The sequence below is a fragment of the Oncorhynchus nerka genome, linkage group LG18 (assembly GCF_034236695.1).
Source record: "Oncorhynchus nerka isolate Pitt River linkage group LG18, Oner_Uvic_2.0, whole genome shotgun sequence".
Lineage (NCBI taxonomy): Eukaryota > Metazoa > Chordata > Actinopteri > Salmoniformes > Salmonidae > Oncorhynchus > Oncorhynchus nerka.
The window spans coordinates 68876903-68891444 of NC_088413.1; the positions used below are offsets into that span (position 1 = coordinate 68876903).

At 41.3% G+C, this 14542-nt stretch overlaps 1 protein-coding gene across 1 annotated transcript in view; it reads right to left on the reverse strand.

Moving 5' to 3' along the window:
* Nucleotides 1-14542, reverse strand: part of LOC115146381 (kinesin-like protein KIF13B) — a 75412-nt gene that overhangs the window by 59680 nt on the left and 1190 nt on the right. The window contains 2 exon segments of the mRNA XM_065004300.1: nt 498-522; nt 525-590. Coding sequence (XP_064860372.1) covers nt 498-522; nt 525-590 — 91 coding nt within the window.

A 14542-nucleotide genomic window follows, 5' to 3' on the forward strand; every position in this document is an offset into this window, starting at 1 on the left:
AAGAGAGAAATGATAGCGCATCCCTTGTTTAACCCCATAAAAGCCAGTAGAGGATCTTTATGGCCGACAGATGCTAAAGCAAACGTGTGCTTCTTTCGCTCTCTCTTCCCTTTTTTGTTATGTCCCTCACTCCCTAGCTTCTCCAAAAGTAAAAGGGGGTTCCGTGGTCGCCTGGTATTGGCCCGTGTGACCTCCCCCCCCCACGTTGTCGGGGCAACGGAAGGGCTGAGAAACAGAGAAGCCCCAACACAGGCAGAATGAGGAGAGGAGCAGCAGGCAGACTGGGAGAGAGAGGAATGGGCCTTCGAGTGACACAAGCTCTCCCAAATAGACCTGCTCAACCCATCTTCCTGACCCAAATCATTATGCACTCAGCAGGCGATAAAGACAGACTGACTGTCGAGAACAGTCATGTGACACTCTCCATATCACTGGACTCCCACTCTCAACAACTGAAACTGAGTCCCATGGGTGGGCGCGTGCACACACACACAAACCTGGAGTCTCCTTTGCCCAGGTTTCTCCGCCTGGATGCAGGATGGTCTGGTTGCCTTCCATATCCACAATACATTTTGTGTTCAGGTCCTTTTCTGTGAGGGAGAGAAGGCAAAAGATTCAGAGTACTGTACAAACATTCAGAGCAACCTCCAGTTGCACGGTAGGTACTTCATCATGCGGGCACATCATCACGTGACTAGGAAGGAGAAAAACCGTACACTATTTACTGATTACATTGTGGACCTGAATGGCTCAGTTGGTAGAGCATGGCGGATGCTATGGCAGTATTGTGGGTTCGATTCCCAGGGCCACTCATGCAAAAAATGTATGCACACATGACTAAGTCGCTTCGGATAAAAGTGTCTGCTAAATGGCATTTGAATTCAAATCTCACACAGCATCCCCTATGACTTAAAACAAAACTTTCCATTAGGTCTGTCCCCACTTTTAAAAAAATATTGGTTGACTGAAAGTCTGTTCTTTCGACCAATTTATTGGTCTATTTTTAAACGTGTATTTTTACATATAGACACACCCGAAGTGTTTTAATAAAATGCACTGAGCTTGTCTGATGCTTAAAGCTTACTGTTTAATGAAATAAAAACATGCCTCAAGAGTGCACCAGAGATCTAGATAACCAACATTTTTAAAAGTGTAAACCCTGTTAGGGATAGGCAGAATTACCGCCCCCTTTGGAGGAATTGCGTGCCCATAGTAAACAGAAAAAAAATCTGTCCAAAATTGCTAATATATGCATATAATAATTATTATTGAATAGAAAACACTCTAAAGCTTCTAAAACCGTTCAAATTATGTCTGTATGTAAAGCAGAACTCTCAGGGCAGCCATTCTCCCAAACTCTCTCTTGTCATCTGAAAAGTTGGGCCAACTTTGACGTCATCGCCCCCACCCTTCCCAACCAGCTACGGATCTGGGAACAGTTTCTATCTCTTCATCGCGATGTCTCCTTTCAATGGGGCGTTTCATTGTGAGAATCGCACGCTCCCTCGCCCTTTGGCGGGCTAAAATCTTCGGGTCACGCGAAAATACATGTACTCTCTTGCGCGCGTCGGGTCTGGAGCTCTCTTTGTTCCAGGTTTCACCAAACGATGTCGGTTTGTCTGTTCGAGCTGATAATTGTTTTGCACGTTTAGAACATCCTAAAGCTTGATTCTGCACTTAGTTTGACCAGTTTAGTCGACATATAATATGTAATTTTGAAGTTTTGATGCGCATCCACTATAATTTTGGCTGCATTTCACGCAGTTTTTGGTAAGTATGACTCCTTCCACGGCTTCTGATCGAAGAACATCAAAGGTAAGGGATTATTTATGTGGTAATTTTGTGTTTCTGTGGACTCCAACATAGAGACATACTGCTAATTTCTGAGCGCCGTCTCATATTATAGCCTAGTGAACGAACTCTGTAACGTTAAAAATAAATGTAACACAGCGGTTGCATTAAGAAGAAGTGTATCTTTCTAACTATATGTAGAACATGTATATTCAGTCAAAGTTTTTGATGTGTATTGCTTGTTATCTGACGTTATCTGGCGGGGCTATCATCATTTCTCCGGACATTTGAGTAGCATTTTTTGAACATGGCATCATTGTAAAAAGAGATTTATGGATATAAATTGCATATATTATTGAAAAAAACAAAATGTACTGTGTAACATGTCCTATTACTGTCATCTGATGAAGATTTTCAAAAGGTTAGTGAATTATTTTTCTTTCAATCCTGCGTTTGTTGATTGCATATTTTGTTCAACATGGCTATTCAAATTAGCTGTGTCTTTGGTGGTGGTTTGACATAAATATGTGCTATGTTTTCGCCGTAAAACATTTTAGAAATCTGACTTGCTGGCTAGATGAACAGGGTGTTTATCTTTCATTTGAGCTATTGGACTTGTTAATGTGTGGAGGTTAAATATTTCTAAGAATATTTTTGCATTCCATGCGCCACGTTCCAGCTGAACGTGGGAGGGGTCGTTCCCAAAAGGGAACCCCACCCGTTAACCCAACTATTCTTCTGTCGCTTCAGATTCTGTCATTATACTCCTGAAGTTGCAGATAATAGGCTACATAAGGAGTCAGCAACCTTTCATGTGGACTGCCAAGTTATGGTCCCATTTCTACCTATCTGCGTGCCAGTTATGGTTTTCATATGCACATTTTCATTTAATTTATAATAACATCTTCATATCTCAAAATAATTGTCATGTGGTTAATCAAAATTCTATCCAAATGATACAAACAAAAAGTTACTTCTATTGGCAACTATGTAAAAATAGCCTACATAAAATCAACAAATAAAAACATTGCAGCCTGCAGGTAGAAAATATCCTGATTAAACTAAATATCCTACATATCACATTGACTACACATGGTCTGTCTGTAACAAATTTGAAACATTGTATGAACTATTAACTTGGGTCTGGCCAGAAGCTAGCAAACATGCAACATTGTGTAAAATATTCTGGGCCCTCAGAGTTTACTGCACCAGTGAGCTGAGTACTGGTACCTCAAATGTTCTGCTGCTTGAGCACCTGTTCCTCTTATAGAATATTAGCTCAAAAGTATTGTGGAGGCACCTAAATATAAACAGTACCAGCACCCAAAATAAGTACCGGGAACCTATTTCAGTCCAAGTCCAGCTCTGATAAGAAGTCAAATAGGAATGTCTATTTTATGATGTTTACACTGGATCAGAGCATGGTATTTTTTCCTTTCACGCTGAGTGGTTATCAAAAGGGAGAGAGCTGGAAAGATTTTTCATATACATTGAGGAACTATTGTGATTCTCAAATCAATGTAAAAACATACTTTGCTTGCTTGCAGTTTGAGGTGAAGAAAACATTACTTCAAGAAGCTCCACAGGTCATTAGTGGTGTTGTGTTAAGACAATCAGAAATACTATCATTTCCCCAAATGGGCACATTTATATGCCTACATTTGCGCACAAGCAATGTAGCCTATAGGCCTACTTCTATGCCTGCATGTCGTTAATAAACATTGACAGGAGCGCTCCAAACAAAAGACAGTGACTAAATCGACAGAACTTGTAAATGGAATGAGATTAACCAAAACTTGTTTCTCACTAGTGTAGCATAGGCTGTGCACTCTGCAAACAACATATCCACTCTGACAATGAGAACAGGAAGGCTGGAATGACAATATTGAATGCATTCAAATAAATTACTAAACAAATTAACAAACCTTGTAGTTTAAAAATTATAGAAATGAACAGTAAATGTACTACTAGTGACATGTGTAATGGGGAACAGATATCAAACGTGAACAATTAACACATTTAAGTTATGAAACAATGAATGTGGACAAATTGTCGGGAGAGAATTGCATTCTGGAGAGAAAAGTGCATTGTGCATCTGGTCAATCCAACGTCTGCATTTGCCATGCAGCATTTAATGAGATAAGGTCACGGTAGAAGTCAGGGTATTCATCCTTGCGATTCGCGGAGCAGTGCAGGGCTGTTGTCAATTAAATCGAGCAGTCAACTAAATTGAGGTCAAAACATTCATGAGACAAAGGTGCTCAAAGATGACCTATTTTGCATACCCCGCCAAACCATGTCTTCATCACTGGAAAAGATAAACAGTTGAGTTTGATCATTTAAAAGCTTACAAAAGGTCAAAACATCATTCACCTGTTGCATCAAGTCTGACACCAAGAGGCTCCTAAACAGCTTCTATCCCCATGTCATAAGACTGACAAATAGCTAATAAAAATGGCTACACGGACTGAATTGACCTTCGTATTTTAGTATTATTATTTTTGCACTGTTAAACGTTACAGCCTTATTCGAAAATGTATTAAATAACCCCCCCCCTCCCCCAATCTACACACAATACCCCATAAATGATGAAGAGAAAACAGGTTCTTAGACATTTTTGCAAATTTATTAAAAAGAAAAAAAGAAAAACCTTATTTACATAAGTATTCAGACCCTTTGCTAAGAGACACTAAATTGAGCTCCGGTGTATCCTGTTTCCATTGATCATTCTTGATGTTTCTACAACTTGGAGTCCACCTGTGGTAAATTCTACATTTACATTTAAGTCATTTAGCAGACGCTCTTATCCAGAGCGACTTACAAATTGGTGCTTTCACCTTATGACATCCAGTGGAACAGCCACTTTACAATAGTGCATCTAGGTCTTTTAAGGGGGGGGGGGGGGTGAGAAGGATTACTTTATCCTATCCTAGGTATTCCTTAAAGAGGTGGGGTTTCAGGTGTCTCCGGAAGGTGGTGATTGACTCCGCTGTCCTGGCGTCGTGAGGGAGTTTGTTCCACCATTGGGGGGCCAGAGCAGCGAACAGTTTTGACTGGGCTGAGCGGGAACTGTACTTCCTCAGTGGTAGGGAGGCGAGCAGGCCAGAGGTGGATGAACGCAGTGCCCTTGTTTGGGTGTAGGGCCTGATCAGAGCCTGGAGGTACTGAGGTGCCGTTCCCCTCACAGCTCCGTAGGCAAGCACCATGGTCTTGTAGCGGATGCGAGCTTCAACTGATTGGACATGATTTGGCAAGTCACACACACCTGTTTATATAAGGTCCCACAGTTAACAATGCATGTCAGAGCAACAACCAACCCATGATGTCGAAGGAATCGTCCATAGTGCTGTGACTGTGTCGAAGCACAGATCTGGGGAAGGTTACCAAAAAAATGTCTGCAGCATTTTAGGTCCCCATGAACACAGTGGCCTCCATCATTCTTAAATGAAAGAAGTCTGGAACCACCACAACTCTTAGAGCTGGCCGCCCGGCCAAACTGAACAATCGGGGGAGAAGGGCCTTGGTCATGGAGGTGACCAAGAACCCGAGAGTTCCTCTGTGGAGGATCCAGAGTTCCTCTGTGGAGATGGGAGAACCTTCCAGAAGGACAACCATCTTTGCAGCACTCCACTAATCAGGCCTTTATGGTAGAGTGGCCAGATGGAAGTGACTACTCAATAAAAAGGCATGACAGCCCGTTTGCCAAAAGGCAACTAAAGGACTCTCAGACCATGAGAAACAAGATTCTCTGGTCTGAAGAAACCAAGACAGAACTCTTTGGCCTGAATGGCAAGCATCACATCTGGAGGAAATCTGGCACCATTTCTACAGTGAAGCATGGTGGTGGCAGCATCATGCTGTAGGGATGTTTTTCAGCAGCACTGACTGGGAGACTAGTCAGGTATGATGGACAGATGAATGGAGCAAAGTACAGAGAGATCCTTGATGAAAACCTGCTCCAGGGCCCTCAGAATGGGGCGAAAGGTTCACCTTCCAACAGGACAACGACCCTAAGAAAAAAGCCAAAACAAAGCAGGAGCAGCGTCGGGACAAGTTTCTGAATGTCCTTGAGAGGCCCAGCCAGAGCCCAGACATGAACCCGATCGAACATCTCTGGAGAGACCTGAAAATAACTGTGCAGCAACGCTCCCCATCCAACCTGACAGAGCTTGAGAGGATCTGCAGATAAAAATGGAAGAAACTCCCCAAATACAGGTGTGCCAAGCTTGTAGCGTCATAACCAAGAAGACTTGTGACTAATTGCTGCCAAAGGTGCTTCAACAAAGATCTGAGTAAAGGGTCTGAACACTTACAGTAACAGTCAAAAGTTTGGACACACCTACTCATTCATGGGTTTCTTTATTTTGACTATTTCCTACATTGTAGAATAATAGTGAAGACATCAAAACCATGAAATAACACATGGAATCATGTAGTAACCAAAAAAAAAAAGTTAAAATCTAAACCAGCTTTTTATTTTTTATTTAACTAGGAAAGTCAGTTAAGAACAAATCCTTATTTACAATGACGGGCTACCCCGGCCAAACCCGGACGACGCTGGGTCAAAAGCGCTGCTCTGCAATGCTTTTCCAACCGTCTTGAAGGAGTTCCCACATATGCGGAGTACTTGTTGGTTGCTTTTCCTTTCCTCTGCGGTCTAACTCATCCCAAACCATCTCAATTGGGTTGAGGGGTCGGGTGATTGTGGAGGCTAGGTCAATCTGATGCAGCACACCATCACTCTCCTCCTTGGTCAAATAGCCATTACACAGCCTGGAGGTGTGTTTTGGGTCATTGTCCTGTTGAAAAACAAATGATAGCCCCACTAAGCAGGTCGGCAGGTAGCCTAGTGGTTAGAGCATTGGACCAGTAACCGAAAGGTTGCTAGATCGAATCCCCGAGCTGACAAGGTAAAAATCTGTTGTTCTGCCCCTGAACAAGAAAGTTAACCCACTGTTCCTAAGCCGTCAATGAAAATAAGAATTTATTCTTAATTGACTTGCCTAGTTAAATAAAAGGTTTTTAAAAAATGCAATTAAGCGCAAACCAGATGGGATGGCGTATCGCTGTAAAATGTTGTGGTAGCCATGATGGTTAAGTGTGCCTTGAATTCTAAATAAATCACCAGCAAAGCACCATCACACCTCATCCTCCATGCTTCACGGTGGGAATCACACATACGGAGATCCTACTCTACGTCTCACAAAGACACGGCTTTGGAAACAAAAATCTCACATTTGGACTCAGCAGAACAAAAGGACAGATTTTCAACAGGCGCGATACATGGCCCCATCCATTGCTAATGTTTCTTGGCACAAGCAAGTCTCTTCTTATTGGTGGTTTCTTTGCAGTAATTTGACCATGATGGCCTGCTGGAAGGCCTGATCATGCTGGAAGACCCAGCCACGACCCATCTTCAATGCTCTTACTGAGGGGAGGAGGTTGTCGGCCAAGATCTCGCGATCCATGGCCCCATCCATCCTCCCCTCAATAAGGTGCAGTCGTACTGTCCCCTTTGCAGAAAAGCATCCCCAAAGAATGATGTTTCCACCTCCATGCGTTATCAGACGAAACATGACATGCGTAAGAGCATGTTGTGTCTCAACCGATTGTGGGCACAGCACAAAAAACCTTAGATCATGTAAAATAAGGTCTAAGCTATAACATAGTCGAATATGAATCAAATCTGAGTTCACACATTTTTAGATAATGGGTGTTAAAAGTAAAAATGTACTATTTTCATGAAAAACATTTTTTAACCACGTTTTCATGGTATGGTGGGGTATGCAAAATGGGTCAACATCGAGCACCTTTATCTCAAATGTTTTGTCATTCAGGTCCAAAAAGACCCTTTCTGAGCACTTCTACAACAGGCAAATATGCATGGAAGGTTTTATTCAAATCAAAGAGTGATTGAATTAAAATGGATTTACCCATATATTATTATTAGTATTCTAATATGAATTACATGACCCACTGCTGCTCCCGAGTGGCGCAGCGATCTAACGCACTGCATCTCAGTGCTAGAGGCGTCACTACAGGACCTGGTTAGATTCCAGGCTGTATCACAACGGGCCATGATTGGGAGTCCCATAGGGAGAAACTCCCCAAATACCCAAGAAGACAATGCTGTAATCGCTGTCAAAGGTGCTTCAACAAAGTAGTGGGTGAAGCGTCTGAATAATTATGTAAATGTATTTTAACCAAGTTTATAAAATTAACAAAAGTTTCTAAAAACCTATTTTTGCTTTGTCGTTATTGTGTGTAAATTGACTAGGAGAAAAAACGATTTAATCCATTTTAGAATAAGGCTGCAACGTAACAAAATGTGGAAAAAGTCGAGGGGTCTGAATACCTTCCGAATGCACTGTATATGCTATGTATAAGAGGCTATTTAGTCTTGGCAGAAACCTTTGTTAAGTGATTGGTGGCCGGTGCTGGGTAGCCTAGGCCCTGGCTTGTTGCCTTTTCTTTTGAGAGTTGAGCTGTAACTCAATCAATAACAGTAGAACAAAGTGTCTGAAACCATTAGTCCTCCTCACACAAATACCTCATGTGATGTGGGACATTGACTCAACCACACTTTGACCCTGGCCCTCTGATGCCAAACCATGACTCACCACTTGGCCTTGGAGACAACAGCTATCACATGCACCACTCAGGCTCAGCCAAATGGCTCAGTCCTACTTACTTGATTGGAAGATGGTGCTGACTGTTGCAAAAACCAAGTTTGCGAGTTCAATTGCCACAAGGGTCACATAGGCTACTAATGGACACTGTAGGCCTATATGACACAATGATTTTGGCTAAGGCCTTGTCAGTTAGTGTAGCGGTGCATTTAGAGGCCTAATAATAGCAGCATTGGTTATTGGGCTATCCAGCTGTACTGCTAGCCTAAATATGGGCCAATCCCTTTCCACATTCAGCTTTCTCATTTATAAGATCCCATGGCACTTATCGTAAGAGTAGGGGTGTTAACCGCAGTGTCCTGTCTAAATTCCCAAGCTGTCCCTCATACCATCACCTAATCATCCCCAGCTTACAATTGGCTCATTCATCCTCCTACTCTCCCCTGTAACTATTCCCCAGGTTGTTGTTGCAAATGAGAACGTGTTCTCAGTCAACTTACCTGGTAAAATAAATTTGAAAAATTAGCACAATTTTACCATATTATGATGTAGCCTAGATTTAATCTGTACTTGACTATGTAGAAAATGATTCCTCACTGTATTCTTAGTCACATGGTAGTAATATTTCAAAAACTAAATTATTTTCAAAACTCTGTTTCCTCTTGGCCTCTGGGGTCTAATATTGACAATTCATAAATGTTTTACCATAGACAGGAACACACACACACACACACAGAAAAATAATTCACAGCTAGGCTATAAACACACCCATACACATTCCATTTCAAGCACAATAGGGCTGTCCGACTAAAAAAAAAAGACTGGTTATTTCGACCAATCGACTGCTCAAAAGTGTATTTTTCCATTTATGGACACCCTAAGTGTAATAAATGATAAATAAAATGAACTATATGCATAGAGCTTGTCTGATGCTTAAAGCTTACAGTCTGATGCCTCAAGAGGGTGACAGAAATCTAGATAACCAGAAGAAAAAAACAACCTGACCCAACTATGCTCCTCCCGCTGACTTTCGTAGATTCTGCCATTACTCTCCTGAAGTTGCCGGTAATAGGCTACACACGGAGTCAACAACCTCTCATGTGGAATGCCAATTTATCTCCCCATTTCTACCCATCTGCGTGCCAGTTATGGTTTTCATAGGCACATTTTCATTTAATTTATAATAACGTCTTCATATCATAAAAGCATTGTCATGTGGTTAATAAAAATTCTATCCAAATCTAAATGATAAACCTAAAAAGTAACTTCCATTATCAACTAGGTAAAAATAACCAACAAATAAAAACTTTGCCACCTACAGGTAGAAAATATTCTGATTAAAATAAATATCCTATAAATCACACTGGCTGCACATGGCCTGTTTGCAACTAACTTGAAACATTGTATCAACTATTAACTTGCTCAGGCCTAAAGCTGGTGCTAGTGAACTTCCAACATTGTATCAAATATTCTTGGCCCTCAGAGTTTCCTGCACCAATGAGCACGGGACAGACACAGATGTAGGCTAATTCCGCAAAGGATAAGAAGCAGTGCTTGACTTCGGCAAGAGCTAACCCGGAGCGGAGTACAGGCAACCCAAAATGTTCTACTGCTTGAGCACCTGTTCCTCTTATAGAATATTAGCTCAAAAGTATTGTGGAGGTCATGCACCTAACTATAAACAGTACAAGCACCCAAAATGAGTACCGAAACACATCAGTCCAAGTCAAGCACGGATAAGAATCGTATTTTATGACGTTTCAACTGGATCAGAGCATGGTATTTTTTCCTTTCACGCCGATTGGTTATCGAAAGGGAGAGAGCTGGAAAGATTTTTCATATACATTGAGGAACTATTGTGAATCTCAAATCGATGTAAAAACATACTTTGCTTGCTTGCAGTTTGATTTGAAGAAAACATTACTTCAAGAAGCTCCACAGGTCATTAGTGGTGTTGCGTTAAGACAATAAGAAATACTATCAGATCCCCAAATGGGCACATTTATATGCCTACATTTGCGCACAAGCAATGTAGCCTATAGGCCTACTTCTATGCCTGCATGTCGTTAATAAACATTGACAGGAGCGCTCCAAACAAAAGACAGTGACTAAATTGACAGAACTTGAAAATGGATTTAAATGAATCAAAACGTGTTTCTCACTAGTGTAGCATAGGCTGTGCACTCTGCAAACAATGATTCCACTCTGACAATGAGAACAGGAAGGCTGGAAGAATAATATTGAATTCATTGACAGTAACCAACCAAAACATTGTAGATTAGAAATTATCGGAATTAATTAACAGTGAACGTACAGTACTAAGGGTAATATACAGTCGCAGTCAAGTTTGGACAGATGATTAGATTCTGATTCGATAATCCTCACAGCTGTCATCCAATCACAATATTTATGCAAATTGACATATGATATATATTTGAGGAAAGAAGCACCTTACTCTTGTTTGCTGGAACAAGGCAGTTAACCCACCGTTCCTAGGCCATCATTGAAAATAATGTGTTATTAACTGACTTGCCTAGTTAAATAAAAGGTATAACAATTTTTTAAATTTAAATACTGATTTCCAATTATGAAAACTTGAAATCTGCTCTAATTAATCGGCCATTCCGATTAATCGGTCGACCTCTACTACAGGGCTGACTAAAATGATCAACTCATAATCAGGCTTTGATGATTTGAATCAGGTGTGTTCAGTTCAACTTAACCCCCCCCCCCCAACGAATTCAAATATAATGTAAGCGTTATTGTGACAGGGTAGGAACCAAAGTTGTCAGTGTTGCCTAACATTTAAAGTTCTCTCTTAGCAACTTCATGTAGCTAACATATTTATGCTTTCCGTATTCCTCTTTGATTTAGAAGATACTGCTGCACAAACATGTCGATTTAGGTGGCACCATCCCTGGTATTATCAGGCTGTATAGCTAGTTACGTTTGCTCCGACTCAGTCCATTTATTAGCTAGCTAGCCAGACAGCTAACTAGTGATTAGCAGAGGTGGGCCCAAGTCATTGTTTTATAAGTAAGTGTCAAGTCCTAAACTTTGAGTCGAGTCCTAAACAAGTCATAATGTGTTCTTCACCAAATGTAATACCATTTCATATCATATATTTCATAAGAGTAATAGTTAGTATATTACATTTATGCAAATCATGAATGCTTTAAAAAAATATAAATCTATTACTTTCCAAATAAACATTATATTTCCATGAGATCACGTTCCCACGTCGACTATCGAGGATCGCTATGGGGCGCAATAGGCTTGTACACAATCGCCCAACCTTATCACATACACCCTCTCTCTGTGTGGTTACAGTAGGCTAACATATGTCAATGGTTTTAGGAACAGCAGTAACATCAGGCAGGGTTTAGGCTACCAACAGCCTAGCCAGTTGTAGCTCAATCTTGTGTGCAATGATCACGTTCCCACACTGACTGACTGTGTGGAGGCTCATTTATTTAATGTTATGTTAGCCTACATGCTACACAAGCAAATTATATATAGTCGTCGGCTGTATTAGCCACGACTTACCGTTCTTTGTGCGGCTTCAAATGTCGAACAAAGATGGAAGTTGTTGCGCCTCAGTCTAATTTTCTTCTCGCATCTTTTGCAAGTTGCAATCCATTTTTTGTTGACTACAGCATAGCCCTTTATATCCGAAAATAATCATTTGGGGTATCATCTTTTCAAGGGATCTATCTGAATTCACCCACCGATATTCCTCTGCACTGCCACGCACAACTTTTTCTCAGCTGGCACAATTGGATTGGGTGCTGTCCGATTCAAACTGTAAACCATTAAATGAAGAATTGATGCGCTGCACACTTTTTAAAATCGCATCATTTTTAATATTTTGGCTTAGGGAGGATATCAAGTCAGTTCGAGTCAAAGGGCTCAAGTCGAGTTGCAAGTCATCATATTTGTGACTCGGGTCCAAGTCACGTGACTCGAGTCCACACCTCTGGCGATTAGTACTAGCGGCTAACCTCGATTTATGCCCAAGTTACTAAAACAAATTAGCAGTTTGCAAATGTAAGAAACAAAATATTGGTGTAATTATAGAATGCTAGTGGATTTAAATTAAGAAGCAAAAAGAAAACAGCATTTTTGTCAACAAAATTGTTGCATGTGCTGCATTGACCATGCAGACTGAACGCAAGTGTCTCATGGTCGAGGAACAACAAATTTGCTCCTTGACTGGCAGGGGATAGGTTTGTGTGGAAAGTGGCATATATAGATAGAGAGAGATGACTCAAGTAGCGGAGTAAACTATAAAATTGACATTACACACGGCGTGTCACATTTAACAAACTAAACATTCAAATAAACGGGTTTGTGCATCAATAATGATATATCGTAAAATAAACTATACCACCCAGCCCTATTTCAAATGGTGTTAACTGATTTGGCTCATGCAATGGAATGTATTTTTTGCAATGTCAGTCGAGATGAATCAAGAAATCCCAGCACATATTGATGGTACACTTCCCACTTCAACCTCTTCGCATTGGCCACCAGTCTACCCATTATGCCATCATTAACTTGAATGGGGACAATGTTATATTCATTCCATTAACGCCATCCAAAATGCCATTACCGTCACAGCCCTAGTGTGTTTGTGTGTGCGAGTGTCAGGGGCATCATCACATGGGTATGAGCGTCAGCTCTAAGCAAAGGCTACGTCAAGGCCACACAGAGTTCACTGGTAGTACGGATCAGTGTATGTGTTCATACACCTGCTAATCATGTTATAACCAGTTATGACTGCTCGATGACTTTCAGGAATAGCATTGAGATCTTCCTTTTTCTCAAAGGAAATAGAAGAAAAATATCTGAGGTAAAATGCAATGAGTATCTCATCTTAGTTCACAATTGGCTCATTCATCCCCCTCCTCTCCCCTGTAACTATTCCCCAGGTCGTTGCTGCAAATGAGAACGTGTTCTCAGTCAACTTACCTGGTAAAATAACATACATTTAAATAAATTTAAAAAAAATCTTTCACCAGATTCTCTCCAGTACCAGCAAATGTTCCACTGGCACTTTTGCTTTCTTCTATGCGGTAAGTGAAACAGCACTGGGCTTGGTTGGTGGTACCATGGGCATGACATCAGTGTGGAAATGGAAAAACTGTGTCTATGCTGTGACTGGGATGGAGCCGAAGAGGCTGTTCTTCGAAGGCCTAGCCTCTCAATAACTCCTCTACCACCATGGGAACATGGTCAGTTATGCAAAGCTAGCAAATAGTCCTTTCAAACTGACTCCCTTCCTGCCTTTGTCCAGCACAGCCAGAGACCAGCTAGCTCCGACTGACACACACACACACAGGGCAAGGTTGAAAGAGAAATATGATGCCTTGCCAAAACACAGGGGGCACATTGAGATGTCAATGACGTATAAACCAAACTTAAGGTTCCATCAACAGTGTGAAAGAGAAAATTGTTATGTTCTGAGTTATGTGGTTATTAACAATCTATTACAGTTTATCTTCAAAGAAGAGGCTTCAGTCTATGATCTGTTTTGGTGGGAATCCAATTCATTCGTAGACGGTGGGCTACTATCAAAATGGACAAGGATACGAGTAGTGGGGGATATAACTGTCTGAATGGATACATACTGATACTGCCCTGGGCTTGTTTCATTGCATGCTAAACCGCTTTGGTTGGCGGCTACGAGAGTGAGTTCCCCCGTCTTGTGACCGATTTCTACACTCTGTGAAAAGGCACACGTGACATGGTCCGCTACATTGTAGCTAGACTCAGTATTTTCCGCCTCAATAGACTCCTGTTCTTCCAGATATGTTCTCCCACGGCTAAATTCGACTAGGCACACGGCTAAAATGTCATTTATTTCCCCTGAGCAGCATTCTTAGCCCGAATTATAATTGAAATAATCATTTGGGTGCGCGCGCACAGATTCATTATCTGGAGGCATGTCACCGTGCATTTATTATAGCGGCTTATGTTATGAAAGGGTGACTACACATGTTCATGCAGATCACATGAACTTTTTGAATAGGCAGCTAGTTTGTGTATTATGGGCCAGGGTGTCCAAAACCATTTAGTACCGTGGATTTTAGGCCCGTCTCACAACAACTGAGCCGAGTGTT